General features: G+C 51.6%; 1 protein-coding gene across 1 annotated transcript in view; it reads left to right on the top strand.

The window, feature by feature from the left end:
* AFF3 (ALF transcription elongation factor 3) overlaps positions 1-18596 on the top strand; it is a gene marked incomplete at both ends in the record, with an annotated part of 411313 nt that overhangs the window by 358232 nt on the left and 34485 nt on the right. Inside the window, one exon of the mRNA XM_080711464.1 lies at positions 298-338. Within this exon, the coding sequence (XP_080567590.1) occupies positions 298-338 (41 nt within the window). The remainder of the gene's footprint in view (positions 1-297; positions 339-18596) is intronic.

Below are 18596 nucleotides of genomic sequence, written 5' to 3'. Positions count from 1 at the left end.
ACAAAAGGCCAAACAATCCTTTTTCCTTACCGGAAAGGAGAGAATAAAGCGATGGGAAAACAATTTCACAGAGAAAGGAAAGCCTAGCTCTGGTCTTTCGCCCCCTGCTGGCAGGTGTGTGCATTGCCATGGAGCCCTTCTCTCTGGGATGCTCTTCTATGTTGGTAGTAGTTTGAAATTTGGCCACATGACCAAAAAAAAAAAAGGGTGTAACAGAGGGTATTTTTTTTAAGCCTTGATTGAGCACATAATTTGAAAGTCAGACTATTAAATAAACACTTCTGCCCTTTCTTCCAGCAGGCAACCCAGAGAACTGCTCTCCGCTCTACACCTGACAGGTACATTTTGTCATTTTTATGAACTATAAATTGCTTTATGAAGCATTGAACCCTATTTATAGCGGCATATAATTCATGCTTGGATTTGGCCCTAAAGTCTCTGAACTGCGATGTTAAACATTTTGCATGCTTGGGTTTGTCATGCATGTGTAGAGTTTATTACTGCAAAAATCGCCGTGTTGTATTTCACACAAAGTATGAAGAATCCCTCGTCGCACAATGAAACAAGAGACAAGAAACTCGGGGGCCGAATGGTGTAGTAAATTCTGACTCTGGAACTGGCTGCGAGCTGAGCTCATTTTTCTACAAACAAGCGCTTCGTTCGTTGTTAGTGGTTTCTTTGCCCTTCCTGTGCCATTTCACTGTGAGTCGCGTCTCTGAAGGACTTCAGGTGTGCCCTCATGGGCTCGCACACCTGGCCTCTTTTCCTGCTTCGACTTGTTTTCTGGCCACGTTTTTAAGTGATCTACGTAAATCTCATGCAAAGCAAACTGAATTCGCATCCTGCCTGAGTTGTTGGCCGCAGGAAAATGACCCAACGGGAATACATACAGTTGTTTTCTAGACTAGATCAGACCCTTGTGGGGTTTGGTTGGGTTTTGGGGTTTTTGTTTCCTGAGATTGGTGTGCATGTGTGCACATGGTGTGTGTGCGTGCGTGTGTGTCAGAGACCTCAGGAGGTAGAGATGGAGCCCAGTGCGTCTCCACAGGGAAGTACCTGCAGGGGGCCCCGCGGGAGATGTGGCGGCGTCCCCGCAGCGGGCTGGCGGCACCTGGTAAACTCTGCCCTGCTTCTGAGTGCTTTGTGATGGAGCAATAACTGGCCGTGCGATCCAGCCCGGGTCAGTGCTTCTTGGGGGTGAAACCTCTCGCTCAGCGGGGTTATCTGGTGCACACAGGTGAGAAGTATGTCCTCTGGGGGGGGGGGGGGCGGGTTGGATCTGAGCGCGTTTATTTTGAGCAAGGAGCCTTCTTCCTCATGACAACACACAGGTCTGCCTGTTCCAAGAGCGGCCGCCATGTGGCCGTCTGGAATGCTTCTGGGGTTTTCACAAAAGCTGAGAGTCGGGCTTGGCATCTGCTGGGAGGAGGAGGAGAGCTCCGGATCAAGGCTCACTTAGAATGTGACGCGATAATTCTTTCCTAGACAGATTCCTTGTTTCCTCTTGACTTCTCTTGGTAAGTGAGCCAGTCCTTCAGCAAGATGCACCGAGAAACAAGAGGAGGCGCTTGGCTTCTGGTAGGAGGCCATCGCTGACCAGCCACGAGTGCGGGGGCCGCGGGCGTGCGGCAGGATAGGGTGATGTGTCCGCGCCTCCACTAATACACTGCACGTCAAGCACTGCGTCTCCTACACAGGTGAACGTTATAGTATATAAATTATATTTCCATAATTACACACACACGCGCATACTCAAAATTATCATCCTGGCCTTTGGGAGAATGAACCAAACCTCATTTTAAAAAAAATATGGACTCCCTCCAAAGATGTGGTTGCAAATATAAAGACAATTCATCAGGAACCGCGGCTGACACATCCCAAGGCTTCTTCCCGAGTGATGCATGGCCTAGTCCTGGGTAGAAAACGTGTGTAGATTTTAATGATGATCAAGGCTGTTTCTTCCGATGGTCTCACTAAAACCTTTTGTCAAGCCCCTTCCCTACCCCGAGGCAGAGGCTCCCACGGTCACAACTCCTCTCATAAAAGTCTCCAATTTCAAATATAATGGGGCATTCCCCTGACAGATTTTTCTATTCAAAGTGGGGGAGCTCCCTCATTTCAAAGTGATGGATTAACCTTGTCTCTTTTAATCTTCCCCAAGCTGTGTGTGTGTGCGCGCGTGTGCGTGCGCGTGCGTGTGTGCGTGCGTGCGTGTGTGCGTGCGTGTGTGTGCGTGTGCACGTGTGTGCGCGCGTGTGCGTGTGTATGTGTGTGTCTGTGGTTTCTAATAATTCAGGGACATGGAAGTAACTTTCATCAGTGATGGCAATTATGATCATTTGTTTATATAATTTAAAACTCTTCCTCAAAATAATAATTTTAAAAATATCTGCCGAATTAAGGGGATTCATAGTTTCTAGTTTTTAAAAATACAGAATATGCCAAGTGTGATGGCAAACATCTGTCATCCCAGCACTTGGGAGGCTGAGACAGGAGGATCACAGGTTTGAAGCCAGCCTCAGATACTTAATGAGGCCCTCCACAATTTAGTGATACCCCGTTTCAAAATAAAGAATAAAATTAAGGCCGGGGAGCCAGGTGTGGTGCTGCTCGCTTCTAATCCCAGTACTTGGGAGGCTGAGACAGGAGGATCACAGGCCCACAACCAACCTTAGCTACTTAGCAAGGCCCTCCGCAACTTAGTGAGACCCTTTTAACATAAAGAATAAAAAACAAGGCTGCAGGTAGAGCTCATTGGTAGACTGCCTTTGTGTTTGATCCCCAGTACGATATATATATATATATATATATATATATATATATATATATATACAATCTTAAGTGACAGGTGTCATTTTCAGTCACATTGCTTAAGTCTGCAAATAAGCCAACACTGTCCACATAACCATATGGTGTGACTCGGATCAGACCACTGTGTGCGGCGTGCCTCTTCTTCTGCCTGGCATGAGACCCAGTTCTGGGGGATCTGAGTCCGGACCCCGGGCCATGGCTTCCCCAGGGTAGAAAGCTCTGGCTGCCTAGGGCCTAGTATTAATCTCTTACACATTAATTTACACAGACGCCTCTGGTTTCCTGTAAGTACTTTTGTGTTCAGCCCATGATCACCTCTTTCTGTGCACTCTGTAATGATCCAGCAGCAAGCACCTCCACTTTTATCTAAGGAAAGGAAAGCACTTCCAGTAAGATGTCTGGCTATAATGCATCAATTAAAATGTAAAAGGAGAACCCCCTTCGCAGACCTCAGATGCGCTGCCTGGGTTCTGTGGTGCTGGGATTGAGCTGAAAGCCCGTGACGGCTGGCGCCGCGCCTCCTGGACTCCTGGTCCTTTGGAGCTCAGTGCCCTGCACAGCTGTGTGTCCGTGGTCCCTATGCTTCCACTTAGCATGAACGTGAGGGTACTCGTGTTCGGGTAGAGACACTGGGCTTTAAGACATAGCGTTGAGAGAGAGATCGGGTTTTGTGGACTGGGTCGAGGGGAGGAGGTGCGTTTGTGTTGTAGGAGGCCAGCCTTCCAAGCCTGGAGACCTGGCCCAGTGAGGCCAGACGTAGGGAGGAGAGGGGCACGACCCCGTTCTCTTCCAAAGGGCAGGTGGCAGTGTCATCCCTCTGGTGCTCCAGGGTAGAGATGTCCATACGTCCTCTGAAGCTTGTCTACCTTTCTGTTTCTCCAAAGCTTCCTGGCTGATTTTCTAAAAAGGCATTCGAGCACAAAGCCAACATCTGTTAGTTCCAACTGTATGCTTTTTAAAATTAAATTTAGCCTTTAACTGATTCATAAAAGCATAAAAATTGTACATGTTTATGGGGTACCATGTGATATATCAGTACAAACATTTTATGATGCTTATACCGAGCTAAATAGGCCACGCATGGTGGTGCATTCCTATAATCCCAGTACTTGAGAAGCTGAGACAGGAGGATCACAAGTTCAAGGCCAGCCTCAGCAACTTAGCAAGTCCTGTTTCAAAATAAAAACTAAAAAGGTCCACGGGTCTGTAGCTCAGAGATAGCATGCCCCTGTATTCATTGCTTAGTACTAAAAAACAAAAGCAAAAAAAATCAAGCTAAATATATCTTTCTCCTCAAACATTTATCATTTTGGGGGAAAGGGAAAATATTTATCACTTCTTTCTGCCGGAAGCATTGCAAATCAGTTCCTCCAGTTCTTTGAAGCATACAGTGCGCTACCGTCATCTATAGTCACCCTACTGCGCCGTGTCTAACTACTTGGTACCCTCCCCACCAATCAACCAACCCATACGCTCAGGTTCAGGGAGCCTTTTATCCATACACAGCTCAACTGTGATGCCTCTATTACCTGACCTTTTAAACCATCCTGCTTACCCCCCCAAAGAAAACCTTTTGCCTTATTCAGTTTTCACCCGAGCAACGGGATTCATTTACGGTTAGTGAAAATACCTCAGGCTGTCCATGGACGCCGGGCTGCCGTGGGCGCCGGGCTACAGCAGCAGGGAAGGTGGTTGCCGGGCTTCCACGGTCCCAGGAAGGATGCGCGAGGGCAGGCTGGCGGGGTTTGTTCCGTCTACTCCTGACTGTAGAATTTTCCGTCTATTTTATGCATTGAGAGTCAGCTGGCCAGGCAGAAGTGGGGGCCCTAATGATGGGAACTACAACTGCCCAGATTCTCGATGGGATAACAAGAAAGGTCCAGTCTCCTTCCTACGTCCCTAAGTGTTGCGACAGGCCTCACGGCGTCTTCTCATGAGGCCTGGCACTCGATTCCGGTGGGGAGAGGGGGACAGGGCACAAGTGGGCCGGGCTCACCCTAAGGTGTGCCTTGGGTGCGGACTCTCTTCACGGCCAAAGCTGCGGCTGCGGCTGCGGCTGCTCCCCCAGCAATGTGGAAATATGCAAAGCGCCCTTGGAGGGAAGGGTATGTGCTCAGCATGCCAAGTGCCTCGGGCGCCGTTAACTTCTCTCCCTAAGTGGTAAATAGTAGATAACTCTGATCAGAAAAGGGATGGGTGTGATTTATCAAGCTGAGCGACTGTGCATTTTGAGGGAAGCTAGAGGTCAATCTTGAAATCTAGGGCCAGAGGAGCAGGAGGAAATTGCCAGGACTAAGAAGTTAATCATACCCCGGGACCGCTTCCATCTGTCTCTGGGTGACAGGGCCGCTGCACGGGCGCAGACATGCTTTATAGCAGCACGTCAGGAATTAATATTTTCTGCAAAACCTTGAGCATCATCTGCAGTAACTTGGGTTTTATAAAAAAGGAGCATAATTTTGTATGAATAAATCACATTCCACCAGAAATATGGGGGGCTGGGGGGAGTGTACTTGATTTAAAAAAAAAAAAGGAAGGAAGGAAGGAGCGAGGATGCCAACGCGAGCTCGCCGCCGGAGCGATGGCACGTGGAGGACGCCACGGCCGTGGCTAAATCGTGCATGTAATCATCTTCTGAAATGGCAGCCCGCAGCTCCCGCCGTCGCTGCGTTTTCACAGCCGCCGAGATTCACTGCCACACGGTAGCCTGTTTGCCCATCTGGCAGTATCTCAGTCCAATATCCATTCATATTGAAATCCAAACAAACGCCATCAAATGTATTCATTTATCCCACAGATACTTACTGAACACAAGCAGCAAGTTCTGTAGGTCCACGGTGCCATCCTGGGCTCGGGGCATGATGGCGCTGCCCTGGGCCAGGGCACGATGGTGCCGTAGGTTCAAGAATAGCCTCAGCTATGTAGCGAGACTCTCAGCAACCTAGTGAGACCTTGGCTGGGGGTGTAGCAGGGTGCGATGCGCTGTCCTGGCCAGGGACGCTATCCGCGGTGCTGACCTGGGGCGTGAGGGTTGAGACTTGCCTGTGCTTGGGCCTCCGCAGCCAGAAGAGCAGCGGCTTGCAAGGACAAAGGCTGCTTTTGGACTTCATTTTGCTTTTTGGCATGGGGGATTGAACCCAGGGGCACATTACCTCTGAGTGGCACCCCAGCCCTTTTTATTTTTTCTCTTGAAATGGCTTCACTAAGTTGCAGAGGCTGGCCGCCAGCTCATGGTCCTCCTGTCTCAGCCTCCCATGTGTGGGGCGGCAGGTGTGCGCCCCACGCTGGCGAGAGGCTCCTTCAAGCCGGTGTTGGTCCCGCTCAACGCTTGCCCTCTCTCAGTGCACCACGCGCAGCAGATCTTGTTCCCCCCTGGGGGACCCAACGAAGTTAAGTAGATTAGAAAGCTGCCAGAAATGGAAGGGAGTTTCACTCACCTCCACGTGGGCAGAAAAATATGAAGTGGGCTGCGTTCACACAAGGCTGGGAATGGCCCCATGGCCAACAGGGAAGGCCGCGGCTCCCAGCTGGCCGGGGCGGCTCCGAGTCGCTTCACCCCCCCCCCCGGCCCCGATTCAAGTGGTCAGCGTGAGCCCAGCAGAGGGAGCGTGTTGGGGAGGCCGCTGCTCACACGCGCACCCCCAGCACCCGAACGGGAGACTCAGCAGCCGGGCATGACTGTGCTTGGCTTCATCTTCAAGGGTCAAGAGAAGGGGTGGAGTTGGACGTGGTGGCGCATGCTTCTAATTCTAGTACTTGGGAGGCTGAGACAGGAGGATTGCATGTCTGAGGATACCCTCAGCAAAGTACTGAGACTCTCGGCAGCTTAGCAAGACCATGTTTTGAAATAAAAGGGGGCTAGAGGTAGAATGTGCCTGGGTTGAACCCCCAATAGGAAGGAAAGAAGGAAGGAAGGAAGCTTGGTTTAAGAAAGTTTGAAGTTCCCGGCCTACCAATGTGAAGGTGGTGCGTCCGTATCAACCCGTCCTTGGTGCCCAATCCTCCGTGCTCTCCACAGCCAGGGACTCCTTGTAACACAGGCTTTTTGGTATGCTATGCAACGTTTCTAAAGAGCTTTTGCATTTAGAAGCACTATCTACTGACTGTCCATTTTGTAATCCTTACAACGACCCTGAGGAATAAATAGGAGCCACTTATCAGTAAGAAAACCCAGCCGGGGACAGGCGGCCTGGCTCATTCAGGACCACGCAGGAAGTGCGAGCTGTGTCCAGAGCCCAGGCCCCAAGGCCCAGTCGGTGGGATCCTCACCTTTCCTTCACACACCGCAAAGCAGGCCTGGATGCGTCAAACACTGGCAGCCCGGGACACCGTCGGCATCTTCTGGCTGGGTCGCCTAGCACCTCTCATAATACCGAGGGTTGAAAATACAACTGGCCATTTGAAGAGCAAAAGAAAGCAAGGAACAAATGAATGGTGACTAGGCCGATGCTTTGTGGTGATGAGGACAGCTTGGGGCTTAGGGTAGAAAGTAATTTTCCTAAACTGGCCGCACACAATCATAACTCCACCGAGGGAGGGAGGGGCCTCATCATGAGCAGGACACACAGGCATCTGTGCCTACTGAGAGAGACGTTTTAGAATCAACCGAGCTGAGTGTGCTGGCACACACCTGTAATGCCAGGACTCGGAGGCCGAGAGAGGTTCAAGGCCAACCTCAGCAGCGCAGTGAGACTTTAAGCCACCTAGCGAGACCCTGTCTCAAACCAAAAAATAAAATAGGGCTGGGGTGAAGCCTGCAGTTAGAACACACCTGGGTTCAATCCTAGTGCCACCAAAAAAAAAAAAAAAAGGAAACAATATCAACTTATGCAGGTAGAGAAAAAATGAGCAATTAGAAAATTGGTCAAGAAAGTCTCAGAACACTTCAAAAGATCCAAAGCTCTCAGTGTAAAAAGTTAGAGTGCAATTAAGTTGGAAACCAGTAGCAAAAAGAAAGGCATATGATGCTACAGAGAGGTTTCTTTAAGGTGTGCAGCTAGGATGGCCCCGGCTCTGCCCCCTCCCACCCTGTGCAGCTAGGATGGCCCCGGCTCCGCTCTCTTTGGTCCTCTTCCTTCTGTTTTCTACTGTGGCAGGGTGTGCTCAGGCTTCCTCACCCCCCTTGGGTCTCTCCATGAATATTTGCAGGACTGAGCACACACCGGACAGGGCATGTGATCTCTAGGGAAGACACCCAATTCCTTGTCCACGGGTCTCACTCCCAAGTAGCTCACCGTGTGCCAGAGAAAACACAGGCATAGATACGGCGTCTATGAGAACATACCCATAAATGGTGCATGCATACATGTCATCCTACAGAATCGTCCCGGAGCCTATCAGAGCCGTCGCGTGGCAGAGCAGCTCAGGCCTGACTCCGTTCTCTCCTCGCAGCGGCTCTCAGCCAGGAAGGAAGACTGCAACGTCAGGGCCCTAGAGACATGAGAGCCTATGGGATACCACTTCCCTCTGTGTTCTGAAGTACTCTCCCTGACATCCTGGAGAGTCCGAGTCGATGATCTTGGGTGCTTCAGGAACACACACACACACACACACACACACACACACACACACACACACGAGTGATGTTGCTGGAGGCGACAGGCCACACCGCTGCTCCCGGAGCATAGGGAGGAAGCATCCCAAGCCGCATGTCTGGGTGGCTGCGTCTGTGGCCCGGGGCTGGGCTGCAGGCGGATGGGGCACCTACAGGTCTTTGGGGCTGGGGGTGAAAGTGGCGGCCTTTAGACAAGCCTCATCTCCCAGGGAAGACTCTCAGGGCAGCAACCCAGCTCCTGGCCATCAGCCTCGCAGAGTTGCGGCTTTGCCGCCCGCCGGCTGTGAGTTCGAGCCTGGTGCCGGCCACTCCAGGAGAGCTGGAACTGTGTCTTGAGGAGGTGGTATGTTGTACAGAACCCCTGCTCCATCGTGACTCCTGGCAGGCCCTTCAAAACACGACGGACCACACATGCAAGGGTGCCACTCAACTCTGCTGTCATGATGAAAAGAAAGAAAAACACACGTGAAGCCGGGCGGGTGGTGCCCGCCAAGGTGCACGCTCCTCTCCAGCAGGGCCTATGACACCGTCCGCAGGCACAGGAGTGGAGCCCTGGGCCTTGTGCTCCTGTGGGGAGCCACAGAAGTGTCCCCCGCACAGCCCGAGGTGGCGCTTGGCTCAGTCTGCTGAATCGACGCTGCAGTAATCAGCAGAGCAAGCTGCAGCCTTCGGGTCTAAATTTCAGCCTTTAAAAAGGCCCCTTATGCCAGCCGTGGTGGCACACGCTTGTCATCCCCGCACTTGGGAGGCGGAGACAGGAGGATCGTGCAGGTTCAAAGCTAGCCGCGCTGGCTTAAGAGACCATTTCTAAATAAAAAGTATAAAATAGGTCTGGGAGTGTAGCCCAGAGGTAGAAGGGCTCTCAGGAACCCCAGTACCACCAAAAAAATAAAAAAGGCCTCTTATTACTAATTCCCACAATAAAACGGGAATGGCTCCAAAGAAGCCATTGAGTCTTGTCAGGCAAATAACGCACACTTTAAAAGACCCAAACATGTGTTTTACCTGGAAGAAGCACGATCTTTGAAGTAAATAACAAGTTGGGTACAGCCACGAATTGCCCTCGAAAATGGTTTCGCGGGTTGGGGAACGCTTGGGGGCTAGCGTGGGCTCGCCGCCTGCCGTCTGGCCCGGGAGGAGGGCTCGGGGGCCTCTGGGTGGGCCTGCCGCCCACGGTTGCACTGGCTGCAGGAAGGGACAGGTGCTGTGAGCTGGGGTTGCTTCAGCAGCGCTGTGCCCTCTAACAAAACTAGTGGTGGTGACGGATTAGCCCAAGACGCTGGGAGCGTGCTCAGTGCCGCCGAGCAGTGTGCTTGAAAATGGCTAGCATGTGTGATGGATGCTTTACCACAAGAAAAATATATGACAAGGAAAAAATGGATGGCTCTGAAGATATGGGCCGAGCGTCCCTAATCTGAAAACCCGAAACCCAGACTGTTAAAGCCCACAACCTTCTGAGTGAAGCTATGGCACCCTAGCAGAAAATTTCACGCCACAAAACTTTGTTTCATGGATAATGTTATTTTAAAATATTGGATAAAATGACCTTCAGGTGCCAGGCATGGTGGCACACTTGCAATCCCAGCCCTTGGGAGGCTGCGACAGGAGGATCACAGATTTGAGGCCAGCTTCAGCAACTTAGTAAGAAGATCCTGTTTCAAAATGGAAAATACAATAGGGCTGAGAGTGTAGCTCAGAGGTAGAACACCCCTGGGTTCAATCTCCAATACCAAAAAAAAAAAAAATTTAAAAAAATCTTCAGGCTATGTGTATGGGTGTATATGAAACAAAAAGGAGTTTCACGTGCAGCCTTGGTCCCCAAAATACCTCATCATGTAGATATTGATTCTACAAAAGCAGAAACGTGAAGCTATTCTGGTCCCGAGAATTCTGCTAGGAGACGTTCAATCTGCGCTGGCACCCCGAGTTCCCCAGAGCACCCCTTTCTCGTGGCTAGAGCAGGAGTCGGTGCCTTCTGTGGGTCTAGCCTGGACACCCCTCCCTCCCTTCTCTGCTGGGGAAGAAGTGGCCCTGGTCCTCAGGAGAGGACAGCCGGACAGAGCCTGCTCGCCACCCCTCCCTGCTCCTACAGACACCGCTGATCCTCCTGTCCCAGCCTCTCGAGCCGCCTGGCTGTTTACAGGGACGAGGAAAGCTCAGAGCCCCACAGCCGCCATAACCTCCAGAGGGGTCAGAGGGAGCCGGCTCCGGACATCCGCACAGGACAGCCAGGCTTGCTCACTGATGAAGCCTGGGGCACTCGGCCTCCCAGCTATACCCCCTGCCCTATTTTATTTTTTATTTGGAAACAGGGTCTCACCAAGTTGCTGAGGCTGGCCTCGAACCTGTGAGCCTTCTGTCTCTACCTCCCAAGTACTGGGATTACAGGCATTGCCACCACACCCAGCTAACAAAAATGAGCTTCACGTGCAGCCTTGGTCCCATCCCCAAGTATCTCATCATGTATATATAAATACGACAAAATCAGAAACTTGAGGCTAACAAGTAATATATTTGACAGGAGGAAAAAAGACAATCAGAAAAGACGCCTCTGTAGCATGCGTGTGTCTGTACCTCCCTTTTCTGTACCGTCATAAGAACGAGCACACCTGGAGAAATATTTGTGGATGCTTAAAAAGTCGATAGCCTGGGGGGGGGTTGGTTTTGTTTTGTGGGTGTTGTTCTTTCTGCCTGTTTGTTTCATTTTGTTTAATACCAAACGACATAGCTGCTTTTTTTTCTTCGATACCGAGGATTGAATCCAGGGCATTCAAACTCTGAGCTACACCGCCAGCCCTTTTTATTTTTTTATTTTGAGACAGGGTCTGGCTGAGTTGCTGAGACTGGCCGCACACCTGTGGTCCTCCTGGCTCAGCCTCCCAAGCAGTGGGATTGTAAGTGCGCACCACCAAGAGATGCCAGTTCACTTTGCTTTAAATCTCCTTTCGGCGGAGCCCAAGCCCATGGAGGCTTCTCCCTGGTGCTGGGAGCTTGCAGAGCTCCCTCTGCCTCCCCCTCCCCCTCCCCCTTCCCCACACCGGTCCCCTGGCCACGTGGCTCTCTATCTTGGGCAGGCCGGCTGGAGCAAGCTGCCCAGCCAGCTGCCGACTCTCCCTCCAGGCCCCAGGCGGCCTCCCCTCCCTGTGACCGGCTCCTCCAGCCGCCCTGCCAGAGGCAGCCCGGGCCCACTTGGCAGAGCGGGCTGGCTGGCCTTGTGACTGTCCCCGTTGTGGGCTGGTTAGCGCGCCCAGGCTAACCGGAGCAGACTGACCTTTGCATCCGTGGCCAGCTGCTGTCCTGGTGCTGGCTCCAGCCCCGAGGCTGGCGTCCACACCGTGTCCTCCCTCTGTGTTCCCACATGGGCCCATCACACCCGACACTGGGCACGCCAGCTCTGGAGACAGCCTCCAGTGACCGGACCCCAAGCCTCCTCTGCTGGCTTCCTCGCCAGCTCTCTGTGGCCCGGGTGGGGAGGGGCCAGGCTGCCTCTGCTCCCTTCTGCGTCCAGCTGCAATGGATCACTGATTCTGCAGTTCAGTTCAAATGCTGAAGCAGAGCCGGGCGTGGTGGGCACGCTTGCATTCCCAGCATTTGGGAGGCTGAGACCAGAAGATCACGGTTCGCAGCCAGCCTCAGTTACTTAGTGAGGCCCTTTGCAACTCAGTGAGACCCTGTTTCAAATTAAAGAATAAAAAATAGGGCTGGGGGGGGGGGGTCACTCAAAGATAGAATGCCCCTGGGTTCCATCTAGTACTGCCAAAAAAAAAAAAAAAAAATGTTGAAGCAGAGCTGGCATGTTGGCCCACTCCTGTAATCCTAGTACCTGGGAGGCTGAGATAGGAGCATTGCAGGTTCAAAGACAGCCTAAGCAATTTAACAAGACCCTCAGCAACTTACTGAGACCCTGTTTCAAAATAAAAAAATATATAATAGGGTTGGGGGTGTAGCTTGGAGGCAGAATGCCCCTGGATTCAATCCCCAATAACACACACACACACATACACACACACACACACACACACACACACACACACACAGGCCTTTGGTCTTGGTGAAAGATGACCACAGACGTAGATGTTAGCCAGCCCTCCCTGGCACAAATGTGACCTCTCGGGCGGGTGCTGCCCAGCTCTTGGCCTCTTGCCATAGACAGCCCTCTGGGGTAGGTGCCGTTCCCATGTCACACACGGGAAACTGAGGCCTGAGAAGGGGGCGTCCCGTGCCCAAGATCCGCAAACAGGGCAGGGTGGAGCCGGGCTCCTGGGTGGCCGCGTGGTCCTAGGCAGGGAGGCTCCGGCATGCCTGAGGCCCACATCCCCTCAGCAGGTCCCGGCCCCTAATATATTCAGCTCCGCCTTGAACCCTGGGGTATGGGCCTGGGGGCTGCAAACGCCCCAAGCAATGCTCTGTTCTGCTGAAGGGTGGGTGCCACCCGGGCTCACTGGGTGGGTGGGTGGGACGTGCCTCACCAGTCTTCTACCCAAGGATTCCCTGGATTCAATCCTCAGTACCACAAAAATAAAGAAATAAAAGAGACAGTAATACCTAGCCCTGTTCACCTCGTAGCAGGTGTTCAGGTCTTAGGAGATAATTTTGGAGAGAGAGCTGTGTAAAACAGAAAGCTGGTTACAAATAGTGCGTGTGTGCTGATAACACAGTTGCTACTCTGAAGGGAAAGGCTCCTTGAAGCATGAGAGGTAGACTGAGGCTACAGTCAAACACCCTGTCTGCTTTGATTCTCAATTCTTATCCCCAACTTAGGGCTGATTTCTTATATCCTATTGGGGGGGGGGGGTACTAGGGATTGAACACAGAGGTGTTTTACCTCTGAGCTATACACCCCGGCATTGGCCCTGTTAATTTTTACTTTTAAACATTGTCTTGCTGAGTTCCTGAGGGCCTCACTAAGTGCCGAATGAGGCCGCTTTGACACTGAGAATTCCAGGTCCATGGAAGAGACTTTCCTGTTGCCCTTGATTTTCCGCAGGCGGGGGTGGCGGGGGTCTCCCGGCTCTGCGAGGCTGTCACAGCGTGAACAGCCCTGATTCGGAGGCTGCTCCTCCCTGGGTTAGCACGCTCCATGAATTATTCATGGCCTAACTTTCTTCCGCAGTAACTAATGAGATCAGTTACACAATGGAACCCGCAGTAAATATTGTAATGTAAAAGCAATTACTGAAGCGGTGATTTTCATTCACAATTATTTTAATTACATGGGGCTCTGACTTATCTTAAAACGCTGTCTCCGCAGAGCCTCCTTTGAGCTTCCAAACCTGCCTGTGCCTTGGCTACCTGGGCAAAGTCTGGGAGGTTTTCATCCCTTTTTATACGAGCAGGCAAGCAGGCCCTTCAGCTAGGGGAGTGGACCGTAGGTGTCCCTGTCCCCACCCCCAAAGGCTGCCGCCCCAGGAAACAAAGGTAAAGCAACCGTGGCTGTCGAGAGGACCCGCGCCCTGCAGCCGCCATCTTGAAATCCTTTGTGTGTGTGTACCGGGCTGGGGATGGAACCCAGGGCACTCTCCCTCCGAGCTGCACCCTGCAGCCCTACTTTCTATTCTTTATTTTGAAACAGGATCTCACTGAGTTGCAAAGGGCCTCACTAAGTAGCTTACCCTCCTGTCTCCGCCTCCCAAGTACTGAGATTACAAGCGTGCACCACCACGCCCGGCCCATCTTGAAATTCTTAACATTGTCTGCCCATAGTGCTCCGCGGGTGAGGTCTGGTGGGACCAGGAGAGAGTGTGCTCCGCAAGCATGGGGCCTCAGCTCCCACAGTCCTTCTGGGCTGCCAGCTCCCCTGCCAGCCCTGGCCCCACCCGCTCCCCCCTTTCCCCTCTGCACCTGCGGCAGGGAAGGGGCGCGTGCCAGCTTCTGGTGGGTCACCTGTGTTTGGGCGTGACGGCAGAGTTTTGACCCAGGCTGGCCACACAGAGGAGCAGCCAGTGGATGGCTGGGTGAGGCCGCTTCTCCGCAAGCTGTGTGCTGATGCTCAGGACCCTTGGGGACCGCCTCTCCTCCCATGTTGCTTGGGCCCAGGGGATGCAGAGATGTGAGCTCAACCTCACTAGCCCCGGCCAGAGCACCAGGGTCTGTCCCCGGGCTGGCCAGTGGGGAACCCAGCAGCTTGTGGGCATGCAAGTTCAGGAAGGGATGCCCAGGTGCCTGTGGGGTCTAAACTTGCCCCAAGAGTAGCCTGGGGCAGAAAGCGCAACCAGAGCTAACAAGTGAGAGACCCTTTATAGCCAGTGCATGAGAGGTATGTGTGTCCTGCTGTGTGGACAAGGGGTTCACGTTTGCATTTTCCTCCAGGAAGAATGAGCTGGTCATTATGCTTCCTCAGCATCAGGTAAGGCCCGCCTTGCAAAGGTCCAAAATCTTAACAGAGTGCCTTTAAGATTCGTCTCTGAGCCTGGCTCATGCCTATAATCCTAGGACTTCCGAGGCTGAGACAGAAGGGTCGTAGGTTTGAGGCCAGCCTTAGCAACTTAGCAAGACCCTGTTACAAAATGAAAAGGTCGGGGATGTAGCTCAGAGGTAGAATGCCCCTGGGCTCAATCTCCAGTACAAAAAAAAAGGAAAGGAAAGGAAAGGAAAGGAAAGAAGGAAGGAAGGAAAGAAAGAAAGAGAAAGAAGGAAGGAAGGAAAGAAAGAGAGAAAGAGAGAGAGAGAAAGAAGAAAAAAAAGAAAAGAAAAAAAGGAAGGAAGGAAGGAGAAAGCAAGCAAACTGGACACTTTGAGCCCCAGTGTGCTTTGCTCCTTAACTCCGGCCGAGCACACGCTGGGGACTGTTCTGAAGTCTGACTAAACACCTGCCTCCTGACCCCTCTCCCCCAGGCCAGAATTCTCCTGGGGACTCAACGTCATCTTTCCTACTTTGGAGAAAAGCAAAGGAAGCGATTTTGATGGGCCAGTTAAACAGGCTTCCGCGGGCGCTCCAGGCCACGGCGCCCGCCTCCGTTCCTCTGAGCCCCCAGCCTCGCCCGTGTCCAGTCCAGGCCTGGCTCTGTGTCCCCGGTCCCACTCTGCACCCTGGTGCTCTCGGCCTGCACAGCGCTGGGCCCGGGCTGTATGGGCCGCTCTACGAGACACCCAAGCTTCTCCTTTAGACGGCGCTCCTGCCTGGTCGCTTGCGGGCATTCTCTGCGACGGTGGAGCTGGAGTCACGGAATCCACACTTACTGGGCTCGTACTCGGGTATAATAAAGCAAACACAAGTATGTTGGCCACGTAGACGTTTACTTGACTCCCCGCTCCTTTTCCTGGCCACCGGCTCTCTTCCTGCCTCCCTGCTTGCCCGTCTGCTCATAAAACAACCTTTCCACTTGCAGCACACCTTACCAAAACAAAAACCTGGCTCTAATATTTTTGCCCTTGAACAAAATGCACCCTATGACTTGCACTTCACGGCTCTGGCGGATTCTCATCTTCTGCGTGTGGGTGTCATTTTGACCAGGGGCGTGGCCTCCTGCATGGGGTTGCAGGAGAACACACCGGCCTGTCCTCATTTTCCCACCATGCCCAGCTAAGATGGCATTTTATAGTCAACTTGGAACTAAGCACCGGTAGCGAGTCCCTTGTGACTCGGGCTCCAGGGTTTTCTTGGCCTTTCCTGGGCCTTCCTACCATTCATCAACCTGAATGGGGAAAAGGAAAAAAATTAAGAATATAAAATAACATAACCTGCAGTCAGAATTCCAGAATTAGCCAGGCATAGTGGCAGCGCTTGTAATCCCAGTACCTGGAAGGCTGAGACAGGAAGATCCCAGGTTCACAGAAAGCCTCACTGCAGCCAGGCCTGTAATGAGACCCTCTGCAACTTAGTGAGACCCTGTTTCAAAAAAAAAACAATAGGACTGGAGGTGGAGCTCAGAAGTAGAATGCCACTAGGTTCAATCTCCAGTACTGCAAGAAAAAAAAAGAAAGAGAGAGAGAGAGAGAGAGAGAGAGAGAGAGAGAGAGAGAGAAAGAAAATTCCAGTATTTGTCAGCTCTGCTAAAATGGGGTCATCAGATTTTATTATTTATATTTTTATTTTGGTTATGGGGATTGAGCTCCAAGCTATACTTCCACCCTTTTTTATCTCATTTTGAAACAGGGCCTTGCTAGGCTGCTGCGGAGGCTGGCTTTCAGCCTGTGACACTCTTGTCTCCGCCTCCCAAGTACGGGAATGACAGGCGTGCACCACTGGGCTCAGCTAACAGGCGATCTTCTAAATGCCTATTTGATCAAGGAGGGATTTTAAAACTGCAGCTACCATCTATTTAGAACATGAAAAGTAAATAAAAACAAGATGGCAGGACTACCGCCTGCAGCCACTGCTATATTCAGAGGCAGAACAATAGTCCCAGACGCTGCCATTATTAATACAAATCACTAGAAAAGGCCTTTGTAAAAACATTCTAAAACAAAGTACTGAGGCCCGGCCCAGCCCAGCAGCGAGGCCAAGGGGGCTGAGACTGGCTTGCACAGTCAGAAGGGAGCATCCTCCACCACCCTGCAGGCGTGGCACAGCAGAGGCCTGCCAAGACAGGCAAGGTTCAGGGGCTTTTTTTTTTTTTTTGCCTTGTTTTCTATTGTTCAGTCTAAAGTCTAATACCAAAAGTGTTCTGGTTATCATAGAAGATTACTTGTGGAACCAAGAACCTGGAAAATCTAAACCTAAATGAGAAAAAACAGTCAGCAGGTGCCAGTCCTAAACTGACGCCGTCTTAGAACTGCCTTAGAATCACTCACAAAGCCAGGGGTGCCGTGAAAACACAGAAGCTGAGGGAGCGCTCCACACGGAGCTGGCTTCTGGGAGAGCAGGTGAAAGGTGGTCATTTCAAGAGAGGAAGCAGAGTTGAAACTCAGCACAGGAGGAGCTGAAGTCCCCTTACATGGTGTGTGTGTGTGTGTGTGTGTGTGTGTGTGTGTGTGTGTGTGTGTGTGTGTGTGTGATGGTGGTGTTAAAGAAGAGAGGTTTTATTCCAGGCATGCAATCCCAGTATTTAGGAGCCTGAGACAGAAAGATCACAGGCTCTCAAGGCTCTTCTCAGCATTTTAACAAGACCCTGTTCCAAAGTAAAAAATAAAAATTAGGGCTGGGGGATAGTTTGAGGTAGAATGCCTCTGGGTTCAATCCCCAGTATTACAAAAAGAAAAAACTTTGACGTTATCCTTGTCAATTTTTGTTTTGAAACAGGATCTCAATAGGTTGCCGAGAGTTTCACTGAATTGTTGAGGCTGGTCTCAAACCTGAGGTACTCCTGTCTCAGCCTCCCAAATACCAGGATTGCAGGCATGCACCACCATGCCTGGCTTTAGTCATAAAGAGAGATTTTAACCTTTCTGAATGGTTAGGTCTTCTTTTTGAAGGCTCATTAGCTCAGTGATAGACTTTTTCCCATGGTGCTGAGCCTTGGTGACAAAGAATTCTAGCCCATGATCCCAGTGGCATTTTCTGTCTTCAGAGCCAGTGACGCCATGTTCTCAAACTTGGTCCAAGCACTTGGAAGATAATGTCCTAAAATTATCCAAAGTTGTGGCATCGTGTCAACCGAGCTGTGTTATATCATTTCATGAAAAAAATTTTTTGGGTGGTACTGGGGTTCCTGGAAGCCCTTCTACCTCCAGGCTACACTCCCAGACCCAATTTTTTATATTTTATTTGGAAACAGGGTCTCTTAATCCAGCACGGCTGGCTTCGAACCTGCACGATCCTCCTATCTCTGCCTCCCAAGCCCGGGGATTACAAGCGTGCGCCAACACGCCCGGCTATTTCATGAAAATTTTTACCAAATTAATTTTTTTAAGTGTCTTTGATACGTAAACCAACTGGCAGACTGGTGTTTTCAGTTTGCAGTTTTAAACACATAAAGCCTAACATCTTTCAGGAAGGCCTTTCTGATGTGTCTTTTCCCATATTCTGAGTTCTGTGACTGCCTCCCTGGCTTCCCCACGCCCTTCTTATTCACGGTCACCTGCAGGGTGACACCTGGCTTCCTTGTCCTTCTGCCCCAGCAGAGGCGAAGCCGCTGCAAACCGGCAGGGCAGAGCAGTCATGGTACTGAGACCAGGCTGCCCGGCTGCCCCAGAGACCCAGGCAAAGACTGGCTAGGGGTGCCACCTTCAGGGCCGTAGGGACGGATGGATGGGTCTCTTCATCTCACGGCTGGCCTGCGGAGGCCTTCCCTGCAAGCCAGCCCTGTCTTTGACAGGGGTCTCTTTTGGCTACATGCTCTACTCAGATCAG

The sequence above is a fragment of the Muscardinus avellanarius genome (assembly GCF_963383645.1).
Source record: "Muscardinus avellanarius genome assembly, chromosome: 15".
Classification (NCBI taxonomy): domain Eukaryota; kingdom Metazoa; phylum Chordata; class Mammalia; order Rodentia; family Gliridae; genus Muscardinus; species Muscardinus avellanarius.
Note: the sequence above shows the minus strand (reverse complement) of the source record. Positions and strands in the feature narration are given on the sequence as shown.